Source organism: Somniosus microcephalus, chromosome 1 (genome assembly GCF_052327205.1).
Source record: "Somniosus microcephalus isolate GS21.2 chromosome 1, FLI_Smic_1.0, whole genome shotgun sequence".
NCBI classification, from domain to species: Eukaryota; Metazoa; Chordata; class Chondrichthyes; order Squaliformes; family Somniosidae; genus Somniosus; species Somniosus microcephalus.
Window position 1 is genome coordinate 21,908,721 of NC_140987.1, and position 27,450 is coordinate 21,936,170.

At 47.2% G+C, this 27,450-nt stretch overlaps 1 protein-coding gene across 8 annotated transcripts in view; it reads left to right on the forward strand.

The window, feature by feature from the left end:
* Window positions 1–9,376, forward strand: part of htt (huntingtin) — a 256,421-nt gene extending 247,045 nt beyond the window's left edge. For all 8 annotated transcript variants that reach the window (XM_085974744.1, XM_085975173.1, XM_085974896.1 and 5 more), the window contains 5 exons: window positions 77–290; window positions 1,352–1,457; window positions 3,957–4,119; window positions 5,402–5,562; window positions 7,031–9,376. In XM_085974744.1, coding sequence (XP_085830870.1) covers window positions 77–290; window positions 1,352–1,457; window positions 3,957–4,119; window positions 5,402–5,562; window positions 7,031–7,244 — 858 coding nt within the window. In that variant the 3' untranslated portion in view covers window positions 7,245–9,376. The remainder of the gene's footprint in view (window positions 1–76; window positions 291–1,351; window positions 1,458–3,956; window positions 4,120–5,401; window positions 5,563–7,030) is intronic.
* Window positions 9,377–27,450: the final 18,074 nt, after the last annotated feature.

A 27,450-nucleotide genomic window follows, 5' to 3' on the forward strand; every position in this document is an offset into this window, starting at 1 on the left:
GAGAATAGCCTGTGTTGTCAGTGTGTTGCGTAAGGTGTGCAGTTTCCATGTAATAAGCTGTTCCTGATTTTTTTAGATGTGCGGAGTAATGGTCTCTGGCAGTGAGGAGTCCACACCTTCCATAATTTACCATTGCGTGTTGCGTGGAATGGAACGACTTCTTCTCTCGGAGCAGCTTTCGCGTTTGGATGGAGAGGCCCTGGTGAAACTCAGCGTGGACAGATTGAATATGCACAGTCCTCACCGAGCCATGGCTGCCCTGGGACTGATGCTAACCTGCATGTATACAGGTACTGCGTTGCTGTGTCGATGTCTCACGAGAGCGCACCTCTCTACTTGCTGCGAGATAAAAGCTTGACCAATAATCTTGAATTATATAAAGGTTCCCTAGATGTTTGAGTTTCTTATTTTCTTGAAGAAGCAATGTATTTTGTTTATATTAAAGGGAAAGGTAGTTTTTATTAACGCTCTTAACTGGGGTGTGGTAGGGTCGTGGTTATAGTACTGGATTAGAGGTTGTGAGATCAAATTCCAGAGAGACTAGAGAAGCTGGGATCGTTTTACATAGAGCAGAGAAGGTTAAGGGGAGATTTAATGGAGGTGTTCAAAATCATGAGGGGTTTTGATAGTCGATGGGAAGAAACTCTTTCTACTGGCAGGAGGGTCGGTAACCAGAGGACACCGATTTAAGGTAATTGGCAAAAAATCCGACGGATAAATGAGGGGGAAAAAATGTACATAGCGAGTTGTTGTGATCTGGAATGCGCTGCCTGAAAGGGCGGTGGAAGCAGATTCAGTAGTAACTTTCAAAAGGGAATTGGATAAATACTTGAAAATGAAAAAAATTTGCAGGGCTGTGGGGAAAGAGCAGGGGGAGTGGGACTCATTGGATAGCTCTACCAAAGAGCTGGCACAGGCAGGATGGGCCGAATGGCCTTCTGTGCTGTACGACTTTATATGGCAACTTGTGAAATTGATTTTGGTAAATCTGGTTATTTTGTGGGCTGGTGCCAGGAAAGCTGCCAGAATGTTGTAAAAACCGATCTGGGAAGGGAAGCTGGCACACCTGCCCGGTCTGGCCTGCACGAGACTCGGGTCCCACACTCTGGCTGTTTTTACAGCTTCGAAGAGTCAATCACTGAAAGAGGACCTAGCAGCTAGGGATGAGCAATCTGACAACCCGCAACCCCAGAATAAAATTTAAAAAATTTCAACATTGGTTGAAAATCCAGAATAAAATTTGATTCAAGTAGTGGGTCAGAGTTGCAAATGTCCTTTTTTTAAAAAATAATTTTTTTTTTTAAAAAACCCCAGAGATTCTGTAACTCTGAATTGTTTGTGCTGTGAACAGGCAAAGAAAAGAGCAGCCCTGGTCGGAGTTCAGAAGCTGACACCACGGCTCCAGACAGCGAGTCCGTTATTGTGGCGATGGAGCGGGTTTCCGTTCTCTTCGACAGGTGGGATTTTTGTGCCTGTTGGTTTGCGGAGAAGTTTAACTGTTGTAGAAGTCTCCACCCATATGTCCCAAGCCTGTGCCCACCCCCCTGCTCCTCTGGCTCCGAGTTACTGGTCTATTACGAGGCTAACCTTCCAGTCAATAACCCCCAAGACACACACTCAAAGCTGCTTCAGCTTGCTATCCCTCTCCCCTCCTTTTGAAGCCTCTTACAACCCACCTCTTTGACCGAGACACTTAAATATTGGGAAGTCCGAAGCCATTGTCATTGGTCCCCACCACGAACTCTGTTCCCTAGCCAATGACTCCATCCCTCTCCCTGACCACTGTCTGAGGCTGAACCAGACTGTTCACACCTTTGGCGCCTATTTGACCCTGAGTTGAGCTTCCATCTCCATATCATCTTTATTGGCAAAAGAACCAGAGATGACGTGAGGAAACATGTTTTTACACAGCGAGTTATGCTGATCTGGAATTCACTGCCTGAAAGGGTGGTGGAAGCAGAGTCAGTCGTAACATTCAAAAGAGAATTGGATAAATACTTGAAGGGAAAAAAATTTACAGGGCTAGGGAGAAAGAGCAGGGGAGTGGGACTAATTGGAAAGCTCTTTCAAAGAGCCGGCACAAGCACGACAGGCCGAATGGCCTCAATCTGTGCTGTATTCTACTACTATCTCCAAGACCGCCTACTTCCACTGCCATATCATCGCCCGTCTCCACCCTTGCCTCAGCGCATCTGCTGCTGAAACCCTCATCTATGCCTTTGTTACCTCTAGACTCAACTATTCTAATACTCTCCTGCCCCGCCTCCCATCTTGTACCCTCTGTAAACTTGAGGTCATCCAAAAACTCGGCTGCCCCTGTCCTAACTCGCACCAAGTCCCGTTCACCCATCACCCCTGTGCTCGCTGACCTACATTGGCTCCTGGTCTGGCAATGCCTCGATTTTTAAAATTTTCATCCTTGTTTTCAAATCCCTCCATGGCCTTGCCCCTCCCTATCTCTGTAACATCCTCCAGCCCTACAACCCTCCGAAATCTCTGCGCTCCTCCAATTCTGGCCTCTTGCGTATCCCTGATTTTGATTGCTCCGCCATTGGCATCTGTGTCTTCAACTGCCTGGGCCCGAAGCTCTGGAATTCCCTCAATGTTGTTAAGTTGAAGTGGGTGATTGTTTAAAAGGCTACAAACCCACCATTTATAGCTGGTTTTAAACCGTTTCTGTAAAATTGACCATCGGTTGTGGGAATGAATCAGCTCTGTCTGCTGCCCTCAGTCTGTGCCAACGTTCTCTTATTTGCACTTCTTTCTAAACACTCTTTGTTGGGGCTTTTTTGGATTTAACCTGGTGGTTTTTGGTATGGGATACAATGAAGTTTGAGTAGGTCAGCTGAGTAAACATACCATGCCGTGTATAACTGCTGGGTGTCTGCAGTGCAGAGCTAGCTATTGAACAGTGGACAACACAGAAGGGCTCTCTGGACTGAATAGAGCATTATCAAAGGAAAAAAATTAGAGGCATTCTGTCAGGGGCTGAGACCCTTTCATAGTGGGAATGGTGGCGCTTCATGGACCAAAATCAATGAATATGAAAAGTATGAAGACTTGTTCTGTGAATTTTCTGCTTACAATTAACTTTAAAAATAGACACAAGTCATTTTATGATGATGGAAACAAGCTACTATTCAGAAGGGTGTTCAGTTCTTAAGGGGATAAAGACCTAAAGTAAGTAAGTGTTCAAATGCTTTTGTTTAAGAAGTGCTGAATCTGAATTCAGCTGTGCACAACTGAATGGTAACGATGCAGTCTTGTACGTACCGAGCAATTCTGCACCTTCTCACCTGTGTATCAATTATGGCATAGACCAAGCCGGTTGCAGCAAATGGCAGTCGGGGTTTCTTTTGAACAGTACTGTATCCTTTTGAAGTACATTTTTTACTGTTTAAAATTGTTAAACATAACTCCTCAAGCTCTCCTGATGGCTCAGTGGGTAATTGCACCCCAGGGAATGTCGCACGCAGCCATACAGAACAGGAAGGTCCCCAGTTTGGTCTGTGATCTGTGCTGAGTAGCTGGGGTGGTGGTGAGCACAACGGGCTTTAATATCCTTGAGCAGTGAATGTGTGTGGCATCAGTTGAGCAGAGGACTGGGTTTGGCTGTGATGGCGCTCACAGCTGAATACCTGCTAATGTTCTGCAGCGCCTCGGACCTGAAGAAATGGCCATTTGGGTCAGGGACCGGAGTGTGCCCAGCGCCCTATGACTGTAGACCAACATGAATCAAAATAGTGCATCTTTAAAATGTTCTACCTGCTAATTCAGGAACAAATCCTTGTTCGGTGCCCAATTTACTTGTGGTCTTCCTGAATTTAAGACACCGAATTATCAAATATTTAGCTGGCAGAACATTTAAGAATGAAGGGTTAATTTTTTGGTGGGTTAGTCTAATCTGTTTGTCACCTTTTCAGAGACAAATGAGTTTGTTTCTCCCTGTTGGTTAGAATCAGGAGGGGCTTCCCTTGTGAGGCACGAGTGGTGGCACGGATCCTTCCGCAGTTCCTTGATGACTTCTTCCCACCTCAAGATGTGATGAACAAGGTTATAGGAGAATTTATTTCCAATCAGCAGCCCTACCCACAATTCATGGCCACCGTCGTTTACAAGGTATTCTGCTTGCTTCTATTACATAGTATTTTACTGCACAGAAACAGGCCATTCGGCCCAACTAGTCTGTGCTGGTGGATATACTCGGCACAAACCTCCTCCCACCCTACTTCATCTCGCCCTATCAGCATAACCTTCTATTCCTTTCTCCCTCATGTACCTATCTAGCTTCCCCTTAATGGAGTTGATTTCTCGGTGACTAACGAGGCTTCCGCAGGGGAGCACATCATAAAATAAGTGTGTGTGTAAAATACGGAAACATTAAATATAGTAGCTTGTAAAAAGCCTGAAATTTAGACCATTCATATGAGAATTGTACAGTTTTTCTTGCAAATGAAGTCCCCTAAAGTAGCCAACTGTGTGCTTGTTCTCGGTACATACGAACACATGAATTAGGAGCAGGAGTAGGCCCCTCGAGCCTGCTCCGCCATTCAATAAGATCATGGCTGATCTGATTACTCCACATTCCCGCCTACCCCCGATAACCTTTCACCCCCTTGCTTATCAAGAATCTATCTACCTCTGCCTTAAAAATGTTCAAAGACACTCCTTCCACCGCCCTCTGAGGAAGAGAGTTCCAAAGACTCACGGCACTGAGAAAAAATTTCTCATCTCTGTCTTAAGTGGGCGACCCCTTATTTTTAAACAGTGACCCCTAGTTCTAGATTCTCCCACAAGAGGAAACATCCTCTCCACATCCACCCTGTCCAGACCCCTCAGGATCTTATATGTTTCAATCAAGTCACCTCTTACTCTTCTAAACTCCAGTGGATACAAGCCTAGCCTGTCCAACCTTTCCTCATAAGACAACCCGCCCATTCCAGGTATTAGTCTAGTAAACCTTCTCTGAACTGCTTCCAACGCATTTACATCCTTCCTTTAAATGAGGAGACCAATACAGTACACAGTACTCCAGATGTGGTCTCATTTTAACTACTTTGTTTCTCGCTGCCCCGTGCTCTGGTTTCACAGGGCTCCAAGTCCTGCTTGGAGTAAAAGGACAGGTGGTCCAGGCATGCTGCTCAGCCTCTGACTTGCAAGAGGTGGATGAGAGCGGGTGACTAACCGCTCTAATTTTCTCTCTTGCGTCCCCCCCCCTCCCCGACTTCGGTTTAGCGTGACACCTTGCTGCGCTACTAAGATGGGGAACTCGGTGAGGTAGTTGAGTCAAGGCTGCTCGCACGTGCTCTGCGATGCTACACATCGGCTTTCTTGAAGGATGGATTTATTTAACAATTGCATCCCGATTACAGAGAGCTTCTCTGTGTTCTTTTCTTTGCAGGTGTTTCAGACTTTACATAATACCGGACAATCTTCCATGGTGCGGGACTGGGTAATGTTGTCGCTTTCAAACTTCACACAGAGAACACCGATAGCGATGGCGATGTGGAGCCTCTCCTGTTTCTTTGTCAGTGCTTCAACCAGCGCATGGATCTCCGCTCTGTATCCTTGCTAACTGTTGGTGTACTTAAACGTGCACAGAGGCTAGAACTGAAAGTTGCGCCAGATTGTAATTGAGCCAAACCAGTATGTTGCATGCAAGCTCCAAGATCTGCCATTATCTGCATCCAGCCAAGGGCACTGACAGTGGAATGTTTGAGATGGGCAACAGTATTTTAGTATAATACAGTGCAGTGTACAGATTAATATGTGTATATATATTTTAAAATAACCAAGTATCACGACTGGGGTGAAAGCAGGGACAGGGTACTGAATTTGGATGATCAGCCATGATCTCATTAAATGGCGGAGCAGGCTCGAGGGGCCGAATGGCCTACTCCTGCTCCTATCTTCTATGTTTCTATGACTCCACATCATGTCTACATTACAACAGTGACTACACTTCAAAAGTACTTGCTTAGCTGTAAATCGCTTTGGGACATTGAGGTTATATAAATGCAAGTCTTTTTTTTTCTAGTTTTGAATCACTTACTAAAGGCTGAAGAGTTTGTTTAATGTATTTTTGCCCTTTATTTCATTTTTGGTTCTCCCTGAGGCACACTGCAGGGCAAGGGGGGGGATACAAGATGCTCACTAAACAGATCAAATAAAGGATTTATGAGGATTTTTTTTTTTTTTTTTTTACACAGAATGGTGAGAATGTGGCACTCGCTGCCACGTGGATTGGTTGGAGCAGAGAACAATGTTGCATTTAAGGGGAAGCTTGACGTATACATAAGGGAAAAGGGGATAGAGGAATACGGAGGGCAGGGTGGGAAGAGGGAATTGGGATGGGCGGAGGCATAGACCAGTTGGGTCGAATGGCCTGATCCTGTGCTGTCGACTCCATGTAATTCTAAGCTTCAAGACGTGTTGTGCTAGAGCCAATCTGCTCACAGCAAGCTCCTACAAACAGTAATGTGATGATTGATCAGACAATCTGTTTTAATGATGTTGGTTGAGGGATAAATATCGGCCCCAGGACACCGGCGAGAACACCCCTGCTATTCTTCAAAATAGTGACATGGGATATTTTACATTCTCCCGAGAGGGAAGCCTTGGTTTAATGTCTCATCCAACAAACAGCACCTCCGACATTGCAGCACTCCCTCAGTACTGCACTGGAGTGTCAGCCTGGATTATGTGCTCAAGTCTCTGGAGTGGGATTTGAACCCACAACCATCTGAATCAGAGGCTAAGGTTTACACACTGTATTAATTCACAAAGCATTTGAATTCTGGAGATTTTAGCACCTAAAATGTAATGAGAGATTGAGTGAATGTTTTGTGAAATATAAAGGTAGAAGTTAAAGGAAAGTGTGTGCTGCTGCTTGAGCTTGAAGTTAGAATTGTTATTGGCCGGTTAGTTGGGAAGGTCAGGAAACTGGTCTAAATCAAACCCGACCCCATTGCCATTACGGAACAGATCGCAGTACGGTTACAATGAAATTATTTCTTAACTGTACGCCCAGCCTGCCCCACATTATCAGCCGAATGGGTAAGTCTGAACAAGTGGATGTAAACCTCTTCTGCTTGCTGGCCATGGACTTCTACAGAAAGCAGATTGATGAGGAGCTGGATCGCCGTGCCTTCCAGTCAGTCTTCGAAATGGTGGCGACCCCTGGCAGCCCGTATCATCAGCTCTTGACCTGCTTGCGAAGCGTTCACCAGGTTGCGCAGTTCTGATTTGCCGTGTCCAGGGACTTGACATGTGGAGAGGACTTCTTAAACACAGTGGCATACACAGTGGGACGGGACGGGACGCAGGAGTCCCTTTGCAGCAATCTCAGTATTCTCGAGTCACAATCTCAGCATGTTCCTTCCAAATGTTCCGACTCTTCAGTTACTTGTTGTAATGTGGTTGTATGTCTAATTTAGTGCATATAATCACAAAGCGTTAATCTTCTCAGGATGTAAGATGTGGTAATATCAGTACAACTTGTCTTTTAACAGAAGATTTATATATCATGTAAAGTATGTACAATTGTAAAACCTGTGATGCATGAATTTATCCCATAATTTGCAATGAACAAAACCACTATGTTGAATGTCTTCTACGTCTGTCTGTCCTTGGCGGTGGATGTAGTCTGAGTGCGGTTTAAAAACAGGTGTGACTGTGGCGTACGAGTGAATATTTATTTTGATTTGGTGCGGGCCCATAATGCAGCATTGAGTTCACAATTTCCATCAAACGGCATTTGATTTCTTAATGAAATAGTGTGTCTATGTACTATACAAAGAAAAATATATTTATTATTAGCTGTGAAGTTAAAGACATATCATGATCTGGTATTCAGGTCATATTTGAGAGAGGGCAAAATGAACCAATTCTATCAAGATGACGTATTTAGTGGAAAATTAGATTTAGCACATGTGGGTTTGATATTATGAGGTTAAACATTACAGCAAGTCAGAGTTTATAAATATTCATCATCTCGGCACAAGAGTCCGTGTTCAAATTAGTCGACGTGGTTTCCATGTCTGAACTTTTCTAACATGTCCAAAATCTCATTGCGTTTTGTTTTCTCTTTTGTCATTTTTGTGGCTAAATTGTTTCACAATGAGATCAGATTAGAATAACAAACCCTATGACGGACTATTATAGCAAACCACACACAAAATGCTAACAAACTGAGCTTGAGCTGTTTTTGTGAAGGCTTAATTAGTTTTTTTCCCCCCAAATCAGAGATTTGAAGTGCAGTTGAACATATAAAATAGCAAGAAAACCCTAGACTAATCATGCATTTATTGATTTAAATCATTACTTGACTATATAATTCCATTTTTGGAGTTTAGAGACAGAATCAAACTTTAGAAACGCTTCAATAAAGCAATAATCTTGTTTTTTATAGGGTTTGTAGTCCTGTTGCGATCCACATCAGGCATTCTCATGTTTTGCTACGGTGAATGTGTGTGAATACATCTTTTCATCTCTTCTTCCACATGTCTAATACTGGGACAGACACTTGTTTGGTTGTTGATGAGAACATTGAATGAAATGGCAGGGCCACCAGGTTTAAATATGATGCCGTTAACCTACTACTTGATGTTGGCGGGAGGGGAAGGGGACTTGAATTTTCATTGTGGTTTCCAAATTTAACACTGTACAACCTTGTGCTTCTGTCATGTTCTGGCAATGCGATTTAAATATTGCCGACAACAGTATCTAACAAGCTTAGACTTAGCCAGTAGGATAAGTTCTTACCATTACACAGTGGAGATTTACTCCTGGTATATATTGTGACAACTTCCTGCCACTGAGTGTCATACTGTTGCTGTGTCCCGTGTTAGACTGTGTCTATTTTTTATATATATATATAATATAAATATAATATATATATATAATCTCAGACTGTCAATAGTAATACAGGTACAGTGGAGCTGCTAAATTCCACAGAGACTCTTGGTCTGACGATGTTTATACAATGGCTATGACAGACACATGGCTAGAGCCCTTGTATTAAGTGTTAGTCCTCATAGTACCCATTAAAACATAACTCAGATGTTGCATTTTAATTCTAAATGACTTAATTTGCACTTTGGAAAAATAAAAGGACTTACTGAAACGCAGTACCTGTAATTTTTGACCTTTTTGTATTCTTAACTGAGGAAGGGACAAATGTTTTTTTTTGTGCACACTGTCTCATTTAAAATTTAAAGCACGGTTAGTTTTCCTGACTCTCACTCCTGTGTTAGCAATTTTAATTTTAAAAATATTTTGTAGGATCAATAATGCACTAAAACAGCATCTATGAAGATATTACAAGAGAAGATAGACTGTAGACTATAATGTGTAAAATAAAACTATATATGCCAGATTCCTGCACAATGTACATTAAATTAATGATTGCATGCTTTACAAGTTGTTGAAAAGGGAAGGAAAAACAGCACTTCACTTTGATCTTATTAGCTGTTTACAAATGCTTTCATTCCTGTGACACAACAGTATACTAATTGATTCTGTGGGAAGCACACCGTGCACTATTTACACCTGTACCATTGAATTGCGCGCTCACCTTGTTCAAAACCAATGACGTTCAAAACTAACCGATTGGAATTTTTTGGCACAGCTGGGCAAAATACGATGAGCTGTCAGTTATATCAAAAAAAAAAATTCTAAATGAACATTCAGAATGCTCAATAGCAAGATTGTTTCGTTGCCAAAAATATAGATTCTCTAGAAAAGAGAAGGCTGAGGGGTGACCTGGTTAGAGATCTTTAAAATTATGAAGAGGTTTGGTAGGATAGACGTAGAGAAGATGTTTCCACCTGTGGGGAAGACTAAAACTAGGGGCCATAAATATAAGATGGTCACTAATCCAATAGGGAATTCAGGTGGGCTGGGGAAATGTTTCAAGGACACCCTCAAAGCCTCCTTGAAAAAGTGCAACATCCCCACCGACACCTGGGAATCCCTGGCCCAAGACCGCACAAAGTGGAGGAGAAGCATCCGGGAAGGCGCCGAACACCTCAAGTCTCTTCGCCGGGAGCAAGCGCAAGGAGCGCACGTCAACCCAAGCACCCCACCCGCCCCTTCAACCACCGTCTGCCCCACCTGTGACAGAGACTGTAGGTCCCGCATTGGACTCATCAGTCACCTGAGAACTCCTTTTTAGTGTGGAAGCAAGTCATCCTCGGTTCCGAGGGACTGCCTATGAAGGAGGGAATTCAGGAGAAACTTCTTTACCCAGAGAGTGATTACAATGTGGAACTCACTACCACATGGAATAGTTGAGGCAAATAGGATGCATTTATGGGGAAGCTAGATAAGGACATGAGGGAGAAAGGAATAGAAGGATATGCTGACCGGGATAGATGAAGAGGGGTGGGTGGAGGCTCGTGTGGAGCAGAGACCAGTTTGGCCGAATGCCCTGTTTCCGTGTAATATATGTGACTAGCGAGATACTGCAAGAATAGGTTTTGGGTCCATGGCTGTTATCAATATAGATTAATGATTTTGAGGATCAAACTTTCTGTCGATTATGCCAAATTGGATGGGGTCATAAGGGCTAAGCACGCTTAGGAAGGCATTAGAGGCAGAGTATTAAAAATGTCAAAGGGTGATGAAATAATCTTTGTTGGACAGGATTATTAAAGGGTTACCTTTTAGGACTGGCTTGATAGATGGAAATTATCTTTTACAGTTTTTTTCCTCGAGATTTATAACCAGAGATGAGGGGGGATTTAGTTCAGTGCCTCTGGCGATGTGTCATTGGTAATTATGGTCTGGGAGCTTGCTTGATTGTCTTAATGAGTTGGTGACCGTGACCAAAATAACTGGTTAGGTCATCACCCAGGTGAATGTTGAATTCTTACTAGTCAACTTAAGCGTGACCCTGGCCTTCCAGTTTGCCCTCTGGAGCAGTGCCAATTTTCTCTCCTGAAGGTGTTGACTCCTGGGGTATGGTTCTGTGAGCACTGATTGCCCTCCAGTACCTTGCTCAAGTTACCAACTTTCATCTGTGCATCTTGTCTACGAGTGTTGGCAGACTATTTGTCCATAGAATGGCATTCCAGCTTAGCCTGATCCTGCCCTCGTCCAACCTTCACATACCCGCGCGCACACAGGGCTTGCAGGGTAATAATCTGGAGCAGGAACCCGGACTGATCTTTCTCTCCCTAACTGGCTGGTTAGGGCTGAAATTAACCAATTCAGCACAGACCAGTGATCAAACATATCCATATAGCTCAACTACTCACTGATGAACCAGCTTGAGCCATCTGGGCACCTATCTGAAACAAAATCAAAACAAAAAGATTTGCATTTATATAGTGCTTTTCACAACCTCAGGAGCTCCCAAAGCACTTTAAAGCTAATGAAGTACTTTTGAAGTGTAGTCACTGTTGTAGGAAATAATGGAATATTATATTGATTAGATTCTCTAATGGACTTAGTCTGGTACTTCCCTTTCTAAAGTACAATCTATTTTTTGAAAAAAAAATTCATGTGTCAGCTGGCATTTTCTTTTCATCCTGCTTCATTTTGGGTAGGCAGAGACACTGAGGTATGACGTTTTGTTGCCTGTCCTAGTTCATCATTTGTTCCCCTGCTGATGCACACTGAATTCAATGGAGCATCTATCGGTCACTGCCGGCTTTGAGAAACTCTTAGGTACCAAAGAAATTTTGAGAGAATCTTCAAGAACTGGACATTTCATCTTAAATCAGAAATCACCTGGACTCCCTTTTAAATGACCAGAATGATACTTTTCCCCTTCCAAATACTGCCAGCTACATCATGGAACTCCAGGCAGTGCAGAAGAAATGAACATTTGCCCCCCCCGCCCTCTATGCCAACTATCAAATCATAGTGGGTGAGCAGCCTATCCTTTGGTATGAAAGCTAAACTGCGTGCTTAAGAAAATTGGAACAGCAGAAACAAAACAGGGCTGCACACACACTGGCCTCAACAGTGGCCGACGCATTGTGCACACTTCTAAAAGTGTAAAAGCACAATTGGTGTTTTTATTTTCATTTCAACTTCTGCATATGCAGTTTGTTTATTAAAAACAGTCCATCTGAGCCAGCTGGTTAACAGCCAAGTGGACAACACAGAGATCTACTAATTGCAGAAGTTTTAGAAAAAAATAACACACTTGTATGTCAGCTATGATTTCTTTACAGGATTTTTTCCCCTGGAGATTGGGGTCTTTGGTTTAAATTGTTTATTAGCTTTTATCTGTAATTCACAATAACACATGAAAAAGTTTTCTTTTTGTTCTCGGTTCATGGAAAGGCCCCGCTCTGAACTGCAAGGCTCCCACATAACAGTAGCTAAATGAGTCTTGGTCTTATCTTGTTGCTTAGAGACACTGCGTGGTACTAAAACATGAACTGACCTTAGAGTCTTTTGATATGCTGCTTAAAATGTATTAAGAGTTTTGCCTTGCACAAAATCTCGCTGTTTATTCGCTGCAACTGAGAAATCGCCTTGCTAATCTTTGTGAAGGTTTAGTGATTTGATTTGTGTGGACGATAAGCTGAACTTTCATCTTCACATTAAGCATTTGTAACTTATCCAATAACTGTACAAAGGAGCTATTATATTCTCACCACACTCTCTCAATATCTTTTTCCAACCAACTGGGTAAGACCCAGAAAATCATTGTGGTAGGTTTACAGAATTGGTTCTTTGTTGATGTTGTCCTTCTACTGTGTGACAGACAATGTGAAAATGGAGAATATGATGAGTGAGGGTGTGTAACTTTACAGTACCAGAACATAAAGTGAAGTAGCACTTCAGGGGAAGCAATGATGGTAGGATAAGGAGCCCCAAGTTCAAACTGGCACAAGCCAAATTTAGGACTGATTCAGGGAGTTCTTCGCATAATGAGTGATACAACAACAACTTGCATTTATATAGCGCCTTTAACGTAGTAAAACATCCCAAGGTGCTTCGCGAGCATTATCGATCAAAATTTGACACCGAGCCACAGAAGGAGATATCAGGACAGATGACCAAATGCTTGATCAAAGTGGTAGGTTTTAAGAAGCATCTTAAATGAGGAGAGGTTTAGGGAGGGAAGCCCAGACCTTGGGGTCCAGGCAGCTGAAAGTCCTGGAGTTTTTTTATGGGATGTTGTAGGGGTTGGCAACCTTTTTTCTTTTTCTGGTCAGCCAGATGTCTGACGCATGGAATCTTGTCACCCATGTTTAAGAGTCTCCAAGTCCAGCTGCAAAGAAATCTACACCCACATAGGGTTCTCATTTACTCGATATAATTGGTACCATGACTTTTAGCTGCTCTCTCTCCCTTCCCAGAAGTTTTTCTACCTATTTTATGTCCTTTATCCTGCACCAGGATGGAAACATACTACTCATAAGAGTCTTGGGAGTCCACGGCATGACTGCAAGAAAGGCTGCCTGTGCCATGACTACTGCATTTCTTACTACTACTCTCCTCTTATGGTCTATCTGACTTTCACTCCCATGGGTAGTACGTTGCTCCATAGTATTGTACAAGGCATGCATTGGCAAACTTTAGGAAGGGCAAGAAAAAAATTCATGGATTCTTTAGATATTTTGGGATATCTGCAATCACAGTTTAGCTTCATGTAATTTATTATTTTCACAATTACTGTAATGAAATCTTAACTGTGTCAGAAATGATGTGGTTCAGAGTTGTTGTTGAAAATATATCTGTATTCGGCTACTCGTAAGGTTAACGTGTAAATGCTGCCGCATACTTCTGCGTCTTTGGCAGACACCATAAACTTACAACTCAGACCTAACTGATTTAAGGTCAGAAATCATGAAAGGGATATAGAGGCCCTGGAGAAGGTGCAAAAAATGATTTACAAGGATGATACTAGAACGGAGAGGTTATAACTATCAGGAAAGACTGAACAGGCTGTGGTGCTTTTCTCTAGAAAAGAGAAGGCTGAGGGGTGACCTAATACAGGCCTTTAAAATTAGGAAGGGGGTTGATATTGTAAATGTAGAGAAAAGGTTTCCGCTTGTGGGGAATCTCAAACTAGGTGCTGCAGACTCGATGTACATTACTTGATGGAAGTGTATATTTTGAATGAGGCTGAAATCTGATCTTGGATACATTAACCATTGTAATCAGCTCTTGTGGTTTACCATGTCATCTCTCCCTCAACCCCTTCACAGCAGACTTGCGATCACTCCTATGTATCTATTATTCAGTGTATAGGTTCCCTTTACCGATCGTGTTTGTGTAACCGTACAGGCCTATCAAGTCTCATTCCTTTTGGCTTAAAAAAAAGTTGCCTATTTTTTATGCATGACACTCTTGGGAAGGGAGAGAGACCCCCCTCTTTCATCAAAAATCTCATTTCCCCAACATAGGCAGCTTTAATGTTTAAATAAAAATAGAAAATACAGGAAATATATTGCATCAGTCAGTTCCTATAAGACACACTGTTGCTTCACATGTAAGAAGTCACACAACACCAGGTTATAGTCCAACAGCTTTATTTGAAATCACAAGATTTCAAATAAAGCTGTTGGACTATAACCTGGTGTTGTGTGACTTCTTACATTTGTCCACCCCAGTCCAACTCCGGCATCTCCACACCATGGCTTCACATGTAAATATTGATCAGAACTGATGAGTCTTACTTGAAACATTAAGATTAAACTATTTGCCTTATATAAAAGATTGAATTAAATTTTTAAGCATCTTGTCAGTACTGCTCTATATTGTCATACCATGTACACATATGCCTCTTGCTGTTGATGAAAGAGATCTCTAGTCATCATGCAATATAAATCATCACAGCTTCAGGATATTGCTGCATGAGTTCCTTGGGGAAATGTCCTTAGCCCAACCATCTTCAGATGCTTCATCCATGACCTTCCCTCCGTTATAAGGTCTGGAGTGCGGTTGTTTATTGGTGATTCTGCAGGGTTCAGCTTCATTCGCAACTCTGCCAATAATGACTCAGAGGGTGGTGAATCTTTGGAATTTTCTACCTAAGAGGGCTGTTGAGGCTCAGTCGTTAAGTATATTCAAGACAGAGATCGATAGATTTTTGAATATTAAGGGATCAAGGGTTATGGGGTCTGTGCAGGAAAGTGGAGATGAGGTAGAAGATCAGCCATGATCTTATTGAATGGCAGAACAGGCTCAAAGAGCCGAGTGGCCTACTCCTGCTCCTATTTCTTATGATGCAGCCTACAGCTGGACAACATCCAGGCTCAGGTTGCCAAGTGGCAGGTAATATCCGCATTGCATAATGCTTTATTACATTAAAGGTGCTATGTAAATGCAAGTTGTTGTTGCATATGAGCTGGGTAATGACCGTTTCCCAACAAGAAAAGGCCCAATCATCTCCCCCCAATTTTCAACAGCACCACAATTTTTTTATTCATGGGATGTGGGCATCGTTGGCAAAGCCAGCATTTATTGCCCATCCTTAATTGCCCTTGAGCAGCTGGTGGTGAGCCACCTTCTTGAACCGCTGCAGTCCGTGTGGTGAAGGTATTCCCATAGTGCTATTAGGGAGTGATTTCCAGGATTTTGACCCAGCAACGATGAAGGAACGGCAATATATTTCTAAGTCAGGATGGTGTGTGTAGGGGGTTTCTCTTGCTTGCTCTGGTCTCCTGCCAGGCTTCTTGCAATAATTACCCGTGAGTGGTTCGACCCACTCGCCCCTACGGTCCTAGACCTTGGACTTAGGTGCAGGGAGCTGTAGTGCAGAAAAACTCAACAGACCAGGTCGAATAGCACGAAATGGATGCCTTTATTGAACAGTTTGCAGCATTATAAAATACATGTCATATGCAGAGATTAAAGCAACTACAAGCATGCACACATCTATAAACTTAACTCTATAGAAATGGGGAACACACGGCACATCGAAAAAGGGGTAACACATTACAATTACCCTTAACCCCCTCCCCTTGCAATTACCCTTAACCCCCTCCCCTTGACCTAACTAAGTTTCGATTTGAGGGACTCGGGATCATGCTCACCACTTTAAGAATTGCGAAAAAGGCTTTGCAGCCTTTCGACACAGCTTTCCGTCGTCACGTGGCTTTGGAAGCTTCTGGCACAGCTTGTTTTCCTCTTGGTTCTCCTGCGATGAGCGCTCGCCGATGTGATGTTCACGAACTGGAGTACCGGGCCCTGGGTCGTCGATGATCTCCCGATGACTCTTTATACAGTCATAATTGTCCTTCTGATTGGAGTACCTGGGCCCTGAGGGTCTTCTCCTCCAGCCTGGGTCGTCGATGATCTCCCGACAAAAGTACCCGGGCTTCCCTCGTCGTCTTCCCGTCGTGGCCGGGCCTTGCCTGGCCGAGCTGGCTTCCAAGCCGAAATCTTCTCGTCCTCTCGTCGTGGCCGGGCCTTGCCTGGCCGAACACCGAACACGGTCTGAACCGAAGTGCTGCTTGGTTCCGATGGAGAACTCACTGATGGACTTTACTTAATCCACAGTTATACCCTTTTGGAACATTCTTATCTCCTGCCAAATCATAGTCCTGTCTTTGTAATAATTTTGGCGGGCAGAACTCTCTGCAGGGGTGTTTTGTCTTCATAACGGGAGCCGGTGATAGCTGAACTGGCCTTCCTGGGCCGATAATGTCTTTGCTTTGTTACCGTAACTTGGTTTGTATATTGATCGGTCTGGAGATTGCCCTGGATGGCTGTTAAATGGCTTCTCTTTGTACAGTGTAATGGGCTTAAGCGTTCGTTCAATTGTCTGCCCATTTCTTGATGGGTCTCATCCTGCCACCCAAATCTGTCCTGTACTTGTAATCTAATCAATATGTATACTCAGTTCCATGAGTTTCGGCTTCCCGAAACTGGTTTTCGCGGGCTTTTAATGTCCTCAATCCACAAGCCTGTCTGGCTTGCAGTAACAGAAATTCAAATGGTCCCAGAAGCTGGTCACGAGGTCTGGTGGCCATTTTGTGTGCCCTTTTATCAAAGGTTTCTCTGTAAAAGCTTCTTTTGGTCAATAAAGCTGTTTTCTTAACCCTACTTTCCTACGTGATTATTTAATGAAAATTTTGCGAATCTTACAGTCCCTCCTGTGATACTGATAGCTTGCTTAAAGTATCAATAACCCTTGGTGAGCAAATTTTCCCTGATTCCTCACATCCAAACATTCCTGGTAATTAACTACCTATAACCCCCATGACACATGCAGTTCCCATTTCAGAAAAATGACATTGTGTACAGTTGGACAACCATAGGCAGTACTACCTCAAACTATAACACATTCATCTTTCAGATGTGAAGGGGCCGATACCCCTTACACCACCTGCATACACATTTTGTTAATCAAAAATAGAAAAACCAATCAACGGTTATAACCTAACAGTATTCATACACTTAAATCATATAGTAACCAAAACCAAGAGTGGAGGGACGCTTTATCCTTTAATACATAGCAGCCTAAGCGGGGGTCTCTTCACCCACTCGTACATAGCGTTCTCTCCATTCTCCTGTGTTCTCGTGCCTCTGGAGGCGTGTGCCTCTCTTGCAATGCACGAACAGTAAATATATTACAATCAAAACCTGACACACTACTAAGATGTGGGATGCTATTCTAATCCAGGGCGGGATCTCTATATTAGTGAACAGGTCCCACCATGGTGGGGTGACTATGTCTTTCCCTATCTCCAATGTCTTCTGCTCTAGTGTGTAAAAATGCTTCTGTGAGATTATTACGGCTTTTAAAATCTTGGTGAGGTGTTCGGGGAGAGGGGGAATGACATAACCAAAATGCGCAACGAATCGCTACAAATCCGTGAAATTCTCTTTTACAGTGAGGTGAACAGTGGAAGGTACAGGAATGGGGACAATTCGCTGTTGTGCCACTTGAACTTCAGCCCTGGGTTTGAAACAGAAACTGCTGTCACTGACCGGACACCACCCGTGCTGTCCGTGATGGTAGTGAGGCGCTGCAGTGGTAACACAATATGTACCACCTCCGATATATGCCACCTGCGGGGGCACATGGTCCTTTGCCATTGCCTCCATGGTGCAATTTACCGGCTTCGCGCTAGCGGCTCTGAACCCGCACTGTGGTTTTAAAAAGGCGTTCAAGTGCTGGGGACACAGGATGATGTGTGCTCCCCGGCTTCGACACCCCGAGAGGTCGGTGCCTGTCATCGTACGCTCCCATCTGATGACATAAGGCGGGACCACTGCGTAACGAATGTGCGCACCCCCCTGAATGACTCCAATGTTCTCCACCCTGTATACCGGGGTGGGTTTTGCTGTGGGACCCAACACCGGCATCCTCACCAGTATTCCCATGATAGTGTGATTCGAGCGTCCACAGTCCACTGGGACTGGGTACTCCTCTGCAGCTAGTCTGAGCTGGCACGGACTTAATGCGTTCTCAAAAGGGTGGAGCGCTTGCAAGTGCTTATTGCTGATCCAGGACGGGACCAAACCTTGTTTTAAATCCTCCAGATTACTGTGGCCCTCGCCCAGTAACCACGCCCCGTATAGCACACAAGCCTCATTCTGTGCAGCCTGATCGGACGCATTCCGATCCTCCCTAATGAGTGCATTTACCGTTCTAGCGTGTTTCTCCAGCTCAGCGATTATTTCTTTTAAGTGTAGTGTCATGGCCTGGTCCTCATGTAGCTCAGAACCCACTACCTTATTTTCGTTTGTCAGTATGTTCCTTAACTGGGCCTTTAGACCATTAATCTGTGTCTGCAGCTCCATGTTGTCTAGAGCGTTGACAACAGACGTCCCGGTACTAAAAGCAGTGAAAATGTCATTTACAGTACCCCTTCTTTGCCTCCCTACCCGATCCAAAACTTCCTGTGGTGTGGTGTACAATTTGGCTTTGTCGATGTCGGCAAAGTCAAATTCATAAAATTGTCTGAACATCCTGGTTAACAGGACCTGGTACAATTGCTCCGTTTCCTTGGGACACCACTCCGGCAATCGTACCTCAGTGAGGTTTAAAATCACTGAGGCCACCGCGTAGTGTACCCCTTGGTACAGCATCTGACCGGTGGGTACCAATACTAAACCGTTCCCGGGTCCCTTTGTGGTGGTGGGGCACCCTTCCTTCTGGGCTAGTGCTACCGGAATCGTGGGCAGGGGCTTGCGTGGGCGGGTGATGAGTTCAGTGGCGTTTACCGGAATCGGGGAGAATGGGACTCCGCACGCCCGGGTGCTGACGTCCCACCTCATCCCTTTCCCTTCATCCTGCCACTGCCTCTGGAAAAAGATGGATATGCCTTTGGGGCAAACGTACTTTGAACCCCACATGCAGACATATATCCCTTCATCTGGTTCCCGCCACTTGTCCCAACACACACGTAATTGTCCGTGAGTCCCCGTAATTGTCCGATGGGTATTGTTACCCAGTCGCTCCCACTCGATTGTAGAGTTCTTCATATTCTTTCCCAGCTTTCGAAGCCACCACCATCTACTTAGCGGTACGTTCCCATTACACACCAAACAGATCCTCTTTCCCACGGTAACGCTGTCTCTGGGTGCGATGATCCTCACCCGAGGGCACAGTAACGAAGTCTCTTGGTAGGCAAACCCGGATTTGCTGGAGTATTCTGTAGAATTCGACCCCAGCCATCCTGGCCATCTCCCTTGGTGGAAGTAGGTGGCGGTTTCCTCAACCTCTCGCTTCCCCGTCCCATCCGTTGCGATGGGGGCTGTGTCCCCGGAGCATCCGAACACGACGACGTCCTTGGTGCGGCCTCGGTAGGCCAGCCCGCACCCGATCGCCGCGAGCACCACGAGAATCCTCTCCATTGTATTCCTGGTTTCTGCAACCGATAAGATGATGTAGCCAGGCTCCCAATAGGCGCTGGCCTAATTAAACGGACGCTCGGGTCCCCTGACCCCGCTTCCAAACAAACACACATACTGGGCAGACTTCGAAAACTACCTTTTAAAACATCCCCATCCTCTTAAACTTTACATGCCTTAAACTAACATTAAAATTACTTAACTTAACTTATCATTACCTAAACTTATGTTCACCTAAAACTTATGTACAGCGCCGCCCTCCTTCGGGCGGCCTACCTAATTCCTGTGAGGGTTGCAGCGTGCCGCTCCCTGTGGCGGGGCTGCACTGACCTTCGGCTTTGATCCCCCGCAGCCTGTCGCTGCTGAACGGGAATCGTGTCTTTCCTGGGCTACCCTGGATCGAGGTTGGGGGAAGTAAGGAGAATCTGACCAAAACTTTCTAGGCTGAGGCGTCCGAGCCGACCTACCAGGGGGCGCCTTGGGCGAGGCTCCCAGGGCTAACGGACCGGGGATCGGGACCTTCACCGTCGCAGCCTGTGGTCCCACCACAGCTGCTGGCTCCGGCTCCCTTCCCTCAGGCTCCACCCCCCTGGGGCTGGGATCCGTGGCATCCGACTCCACCCCACCTGTCCCCACAGGTGGTGAGTCTCCGCCCCCAATCCCTACCTCCCCTAAGCTCGAGTCGGGGGCGAGACCTTCGTCCTCCGACTCCTCCTCCTCCGTGATCGGTTCAGGGGCGGGGTCGAGCTGTTCGGGCTCTTCCTCGTCCGAATCCCAAACTAACGGGGAGACCTCCCACTCCAATGGGATGACTCCTCCCCTCACGCAGGCTACAGTTCCAGCCTGTGTGGTCTGTGACTCCGTCTCAGGCTGAGGATTTCTGTCCTCAGACCTGGCCCCTGTTGTTGGCCCTTGTGCACCCGGCTTAAACAGTTTACACTGGTTAATGTGAAACCATTTAGTACGTCGGGGCACCTTCACTGCGTACACCATGGGGCTGGCCTTGTCTACAATGCTGTAGGGCCCCATGTACAGTGGTTCTGGACTCCCTACTCGGGCATAGTTCCTAACCATGACCTGGTCTCCGACTTCCCACTCTTGCTTCTTACGGGGTTCCAGCAACAGTCAATTGCCCTGATGCTGTCTCCCCATGTTCCCAGCCGCTTGCTCATAAACCTGTTTCAGGCGCTCCAAAAGGGTTTGGACGAACTTGTCCTGATTCACCTCTTGGAGCTGGCCCTCAGTGAGCACCGGGGCTAGTACATGGGTGGGTGTTCGCATGATCCTTCCAGTCATTAACTCGTGCGGGGAGTACCCCGTACTTTTGGACTGGCTGGCCCGGATCCCCATGAGGACTAGAGGCAGGATCTCCGCCCACTTCTGGGGCGAGCCTATTGCCTCTTTCCTCAGCTTTTCCTTGAGGGTCCGGTTCATGCGTTCAACAATCCCGGATGACTGGGGATTGTGCGCTACGTGCCACTTCCCTTCAATGCCCAAGAGCATGAGGGTGTTCTGCATCACTTGGCCGGTGAAATGACTCCCTCGGTCGGACTCCACAAACCGGGGGAGCCCCCACCGTGAGAACACTTCCCGGACCAAGATCCTGGCAGTACCCAGCGCCGTAGCTGTTCTACACGGGAAGGCTTCTACCCACTTGGTAAACACATCCACCAGGACAAGGCAGTACTTATAGCCTCCCTGGGCGGTGGGCAGGGGCCCTATGTAGTCGACCTGTATCGACTGCCATGGTCCCTCTACCCTCCTGATGTGCCCCATGGGCACCTTCCTTTTCTGGGGGTCTGGGTTGTTTGCAGCGCACACAAGACAGCTTGTACAGAACTCGTGGACATCGTCTCGAAGTCCCGGCCACCATCCCGCCTGCTCTACCCGTTGCCAGGTAACCTCAGGCCCGGGGTGTCCTGCCCCTGGACCCTCATGGGCCAGTTGAAGGAATTCCCTCCGGTGCTGCTGCGGCACAACCCACTGTTCCTCCCGGAACAACATGCCTTCCTTGACGGAGAGGGCTGCCGTACTGTACGGACCCTCTACCTGCTTGCCCTCAGCAATAACATTGAGGACTGTTTTCAGGGCGGGATGCAGAGTTTGGACAGTCTTTAGGTCTAGGGGCGGTGTCACCACTGTGTTCCCTGGAGTCCCCTCCCTGCCTCGGATCGCTGCCACGGGTCCGGGTCCATAGGGGTCCCAGAAAATGCCGTTGCGGGCACCCTCCCTGGCTAGCGCATCCGCCTGCTGGTTACCCTGACTGCGGGGTTCTGTGGTGGAATGAGCCTTCACCTTGTGGATGAACACTTCCCCTTCCTCCCCCACTGCTGCCAGGATCTTTTCCAGCAAGGGCTTAACTGTTAAAGGTCGTCCGTCCGCGGAGGTATATCCGCGTCGGGACCAGATGGCGAGGTACTCTGTACACGAATTGCAGGTGAACATGCTGTCTGAGCAAATCGTGTATGGGGTTGGGAAAATCTCGGGGTGGGTAACCACGTACGCCACCGCGGGCAGTTCAGCCTGCTGTGCGCTCATAGTGCTGGGGAGCTTAATCGCCAGGGCAATGTTTGCCGCAGGGTCATAAACTCCACACCCTGTGAGTCGTTCGCCAGCAGATACTGTGCTAGAACCGTCTACGTAGATCTCGCGGCCTGTGGGGTGTATCCCGGCCCGTAAACCTATGTTGACCTCCCATACCCCTTCGACGGAACACCGATGGGCTGTTCCGGGATATACCAGGTTGGCCGCGAGCTTCGGCTCGCAAAGACCTTTAACCTTGAGATCCATCTGGGAAAGGAGGAGGGTCCAGCGCGCAATCCGAGCACTGCTTACGGTCCCATCCTTAATCCTTCCATCCAGAAGCATCTTTGTGGGTGTGTGGTGGGTGAGGAGAGTGATGGGAGAGGTTCCTGTGAAGACCGCTGATCTGTTCACAGCCCAATGCGTGGCCAGGAGATGCCGTTCGCAATTGGAAAAACTCCTCTCCACATCCGTAAGCACCCTGGAGGAGTAGACCACCGGCCTCAGCTTGCCGTGTCGCTCCTGGAGCAGCACGGCACTCAGGCTGTCTCCACTGGCGGCTACTTCCAGGAAAAACTCCTCTCCCCCATCTATGGCCCCTAGGGCTGGCGCAGTCTGCAGGTCCCTTTTCAACTTCTCGAATGCTGCCTGACAACCCTCGTCCCAAGACCACTCGACTCCCTTGTGTAAGAGTCGGAGTAGCGGGGCTGCTGTGGCTGCATAGTCCTCGATGAAGTCTCTGCAGTACCTGGTCAGTCCCAAAAAGGACCTCACACCCGTTACTGTGTTAGGAATCGGCAAATCTTGCACCGATTCCCGCCTAGCCTTATCTATGGCTCTTTCCCCAGCGCGGATGGTCAGACCCAGGAATTTCACCTCCTGCTGGCCGATCCGTGCTTTCTTTGGGTTTACTTTAAAACCCTTCCTTTCCAGTAGCTCCAATAATTCGGCTAATAGTGGGCCGTGCTCCTCCCTTGAATCCGTGAACAGGAGCAAGTCGTCCACATACTGCACTATCTGATTGGGCTGGCTAAATTCCTTTAAACTTCCTGCCATGCACTGATGGAAAATGCTGGGGCTGTTGTGAAAACCCTGTGGCAAGCAGTTCCAAGTGTACTGTTGCCCTTTAAAAGTAAAGGCAAACTTGTACTGATCCTCCCACCGCAACGGAATGGATCAAAAACCGTTCGAGATATCCAGCACCGTGAAAGTGGTCGCGGATGCTGGAATACTCCCTATTAGGTCGGCAACTGCTGCTACCGTGGGCGCGCAGGCTGGGATGTTACTGTTGAGGACTCTGTAGTCCACCGTGGCCCTCCATGAATTGTCCGGCTTCCTTACCGGCCATAATGGGGAGTTCACGTGAGTGGCTATCGGCCTCAACACGCCCTGCTGCACCAATGAAGATATTGCTGTCTCCATGTCGGGTTCTGCTTCCTTGGGGAAGTTATACTGCTTTTGGGGTCGGATCATGGGGTCCCCGTCTACGCTGACCTCAAACCCGGTGACCCTCCCACAGTCGTGCTTGTGGGTGGCAAACGCGGTCAGATTGTCCGACACAAACGCTTGCAAGTCCGTTGGGACGTCCGCGACCATAAGCTCGAGGTCGTAACCTCCTGACGGCTTCATGGTGCACAGGGTCCCCTTTTCTCCCTTCCCTGGGATCACGACTACCTTGCCTAACCCATTCTCGGCTCCCCAGAGACAGTGATTTCTAAGGTCCACGAGGATCCCGTGTTCCACCAAGAAATCAGACCCGAGGATGCCTTTACCACCCCCCTCGTTCCACTTCATCAGGATACACGTCCATGTGATGTGGAGTGCTCCCAAATGAATGGAGAGCGGGATGGAGAACGCGGCAGCCTGTTCTTTGCCTGTGAAACCCGCTAATGAGAATGGAGCCTGGGTAGACAGAGGTGAGGCAAAAGGTTTAGTTGTGTGGATCACGGTACATGATGCCCCCGTATCCAACATGTAACTACCCTTTTCCTTCTCTACCTCCATCTCCACAAGGGGTCTTCTCCAGGCGTCATATCGGAGCGGACACAGGTAGACGGGCTGCGCGGGCTTTAGTCATTGGGGCGCTGCGGTTGGGGCTGGGGGAGCATCAGGGCCGTTGGCGACTGCCACCTTCCCCTGCGAGGTCATTAGAGACCGCATTGCCTCTAAAACTGACTCGATCGCATCGGGATGGATCGACACATTGGCTCCTTTCTCCCGGATGGGCTGGGGCTGAGGGAGCTTTTCCCTTTAAATCCTTCCAGGGATTTTTACAGTCCTGGCGCCAGTGACCTTCCTTCCCACACCCGTAACAACTATTCTTGGCTTGGGGAGGGCGATTCCCCTCCTGATGCCATTCCTTTTTAACAGGAGCTGCAGGCCTCACCTCATGCACCTTTCCCTTCGGGGGAGGCACTTCCTTACTCCTGCTGTTCCTGTAACCTATCGTGAGCTGATCAAGTACTATCTCCTCCGTGGTGCGGGGGTTATTGGGGTCAAACCATGTTTTGGCCTGCTCCCTCACCTGTGGCAAGCAATTGGTGACCAGGCACCGGAGCCAATGAGCCCTTTGACCAGCGTCCAGCCCGTCTCGGGCCGGCCCGCCCGGGCAGCTGCGCCGATACACTGGCCACAACCTTCCGGCGAAAACCCGTGGGGGCTCTCCCTCTAGCTGTACCGTCCTATCCAATCGGAGGAACGGACTTCCGTCATTTTCCCCCATAACCTCCATGATCTCGTCCCGTAAAACCTCATACTCCCTATGCCCTCTCTTGCTCTCGTCAGAGAGACACTGGAGGATCGATCTGTCCAGGGAGAACAGCAGCATTCTGGACTGCTCTCTCCTGTCGCAGTCATTAACTGCTGCGGTCTGCTCCACGTCCCTAAAATGGACGGAGGGATCTCCTGACTCGGAGAGTTTTGGGATGTGGCTTATCATTGCCCTTAGCTGTTGTGCGCTGTGGGGCATTACGATCTGATTCACGAGGGGTCCGTCATCGCCATTGCCTTCGTCCGGACCGAGCCTCCGGTGTCGAGCGGGACACATCGGTGCCGGCTTCGACCCTACTACCTGGGGTTGCTCTACCTCAGGAATCTCTTCGACTAACTCCACCGTTTCCTCCCCCGCAACCCAAGACTCATTATAGCTGGGAGGTGCCGAGGGCTTGGTGGTTGGTACCCCAACTGCCTCTCGCGGAATCGGTCTTTTGGATTCCCTGGCTAACTGTAGCTGGCTCGCTGGTGGGTTTATGAGACACACCAAGCCGTTTGCCTTTGCTAGGGCCGTTCTCAGGTCCTCTAGCTCCCTTTGGCAAGCGCTATGGTCGGTGTTCTCAGACCTATCCTCGATGGCCATCTTGTACGCTGCTCTAGCTCCCAGAATACTCTCCTGTGCCTTTACCTGCTGAGCTAGGCGGACACACCTGTCTCTCATTCTTCCTTCACTGGTCTTGGCCTCAGTGACCTGACACTCCAAGTAATCTATCTTGGTCTCATGGCGATTGGTTACGGAGTGGCGTTCCTGATTCAGCGCGTTGAGCGATGCAATCCGTCTCTTTCCTCCCGCAACCTTTTCCTCTACTTCTGCTAGTAACCCTTTGATCTGGGCCGTCTGTGCTACAACGACTTGGTCAAAAAGCTGGACTTGCTTCTTGTAGCACATCAGCCAGACCGCTTTTTCTACAGATCTTTTGTGCTCTTTGCTTTCTGTCCACTTGATGGCTGCGTCTAGCGGGCGCCTATCTCTTAATAGGTCGGATATCCACTGTTTTGTAAGGTTTACCTTCCCAAAAACATAATCCGCTATTCTCTCATCCATCACATTTCGTTTATTCAGACCTTGATCTAAAACACTACATTCCTGCTGCCAAGGTCCTGCCGCGGTCGCCATCTCTGTAGGGGGTTTCTCTTGCTTGCTCTGGTCCCCTGCCAGGCTTCTTGCAATAATTACCCGTGAGTGGTTCAACCCACTCGCCCCTATGGTCCTAGACCTTGGACTTAGGTGCAGGGAGCTGTAGTGCAGAAAAACTCAATAGACCAGGTCGAATAGCACGAAATAGATGCCTTTATTGAACAGTTTGCAGCATTATAAAATACATGTCATATGCCCAGATTAAAGCAACTACAAGCATGCACACATCTATAAACTTAACTCTATAGAAATGGGGAACACACGGCACATCGAAAAAGGGGTAACACATTACAATTACCCTTAACCCCCTCCCCTTGACCTAACTAAGTTTCGATTTGAGGGACTCGGGATCATGCTCACCACTTTACAAATTGTGAAAAAGGCTTTGCAGCCTTTCGACACAGCTTTCCGTCGTCACGGGGGTTTGGAAGCTTCTGGCGCAGCTTGTTTTCCTCTTGGTTCTCCTGCGATGAGCGCTCGCCGATGTGATGTTGACGAACTGGAGTACCGGGCCCTGGGTCGTCGATGATCTCCCGATGACTCTTTATACAGTCATAATTGTCCTTCTGATTGGAGTACCTGGGCCCTGAGGGTCTTCTACTCCGACCTGGGTCGTCGATGATCTCCCGACAAAAGTACCCGGGCCTCCCTCGTCGTCTTCCCGTCGTGGCCGGGCCTTGCCTGGCCGAGCTGGCTTCCAAGCCGAAATCTTCTCGTCATCCTCTCGTCGTGGCCGGGCCTTGCCTGGCCGAACACCGAACACGGTCCGAACCGAACTGCTGCTTGGTTCCGATGGAGTCTGTCCCGAAGCGTACCGATGGAGAACTCACTGATGGACTTTACTTAATCCACAGTTATACCCTTTTGGAACATTCTTATCTCCCGCCAAATCATAGTCCTGTCTTTGTAATAATTTTGGCGGGCAGAACTCTCTGCAGGGGTGTTTTGTTTTCATAACGGGAGTCGGTGATAGCTGAACTGGCCTTCCTGGGCCGATAATGTCTTTGCTTTGTTACCGTAACTTGGTTTGTATATTGATCGGTCTGGAGATTGCCCTGGATGGCTGTTAAACGGCTTCTCTTTGTACAGTGTAATGGGTTAAAGCGTTCGTTCAATTGTCCGCCCATTTCTTGATGGGTCTCATCCTGCCACCCAAATCTGTCCTGTACTTGTAATCTAATCAATATGTATACTCAGTTCCATGAGTTTCGGCTTCCCGAAACTGGTTTTCGCGGGCTTTTAATGTC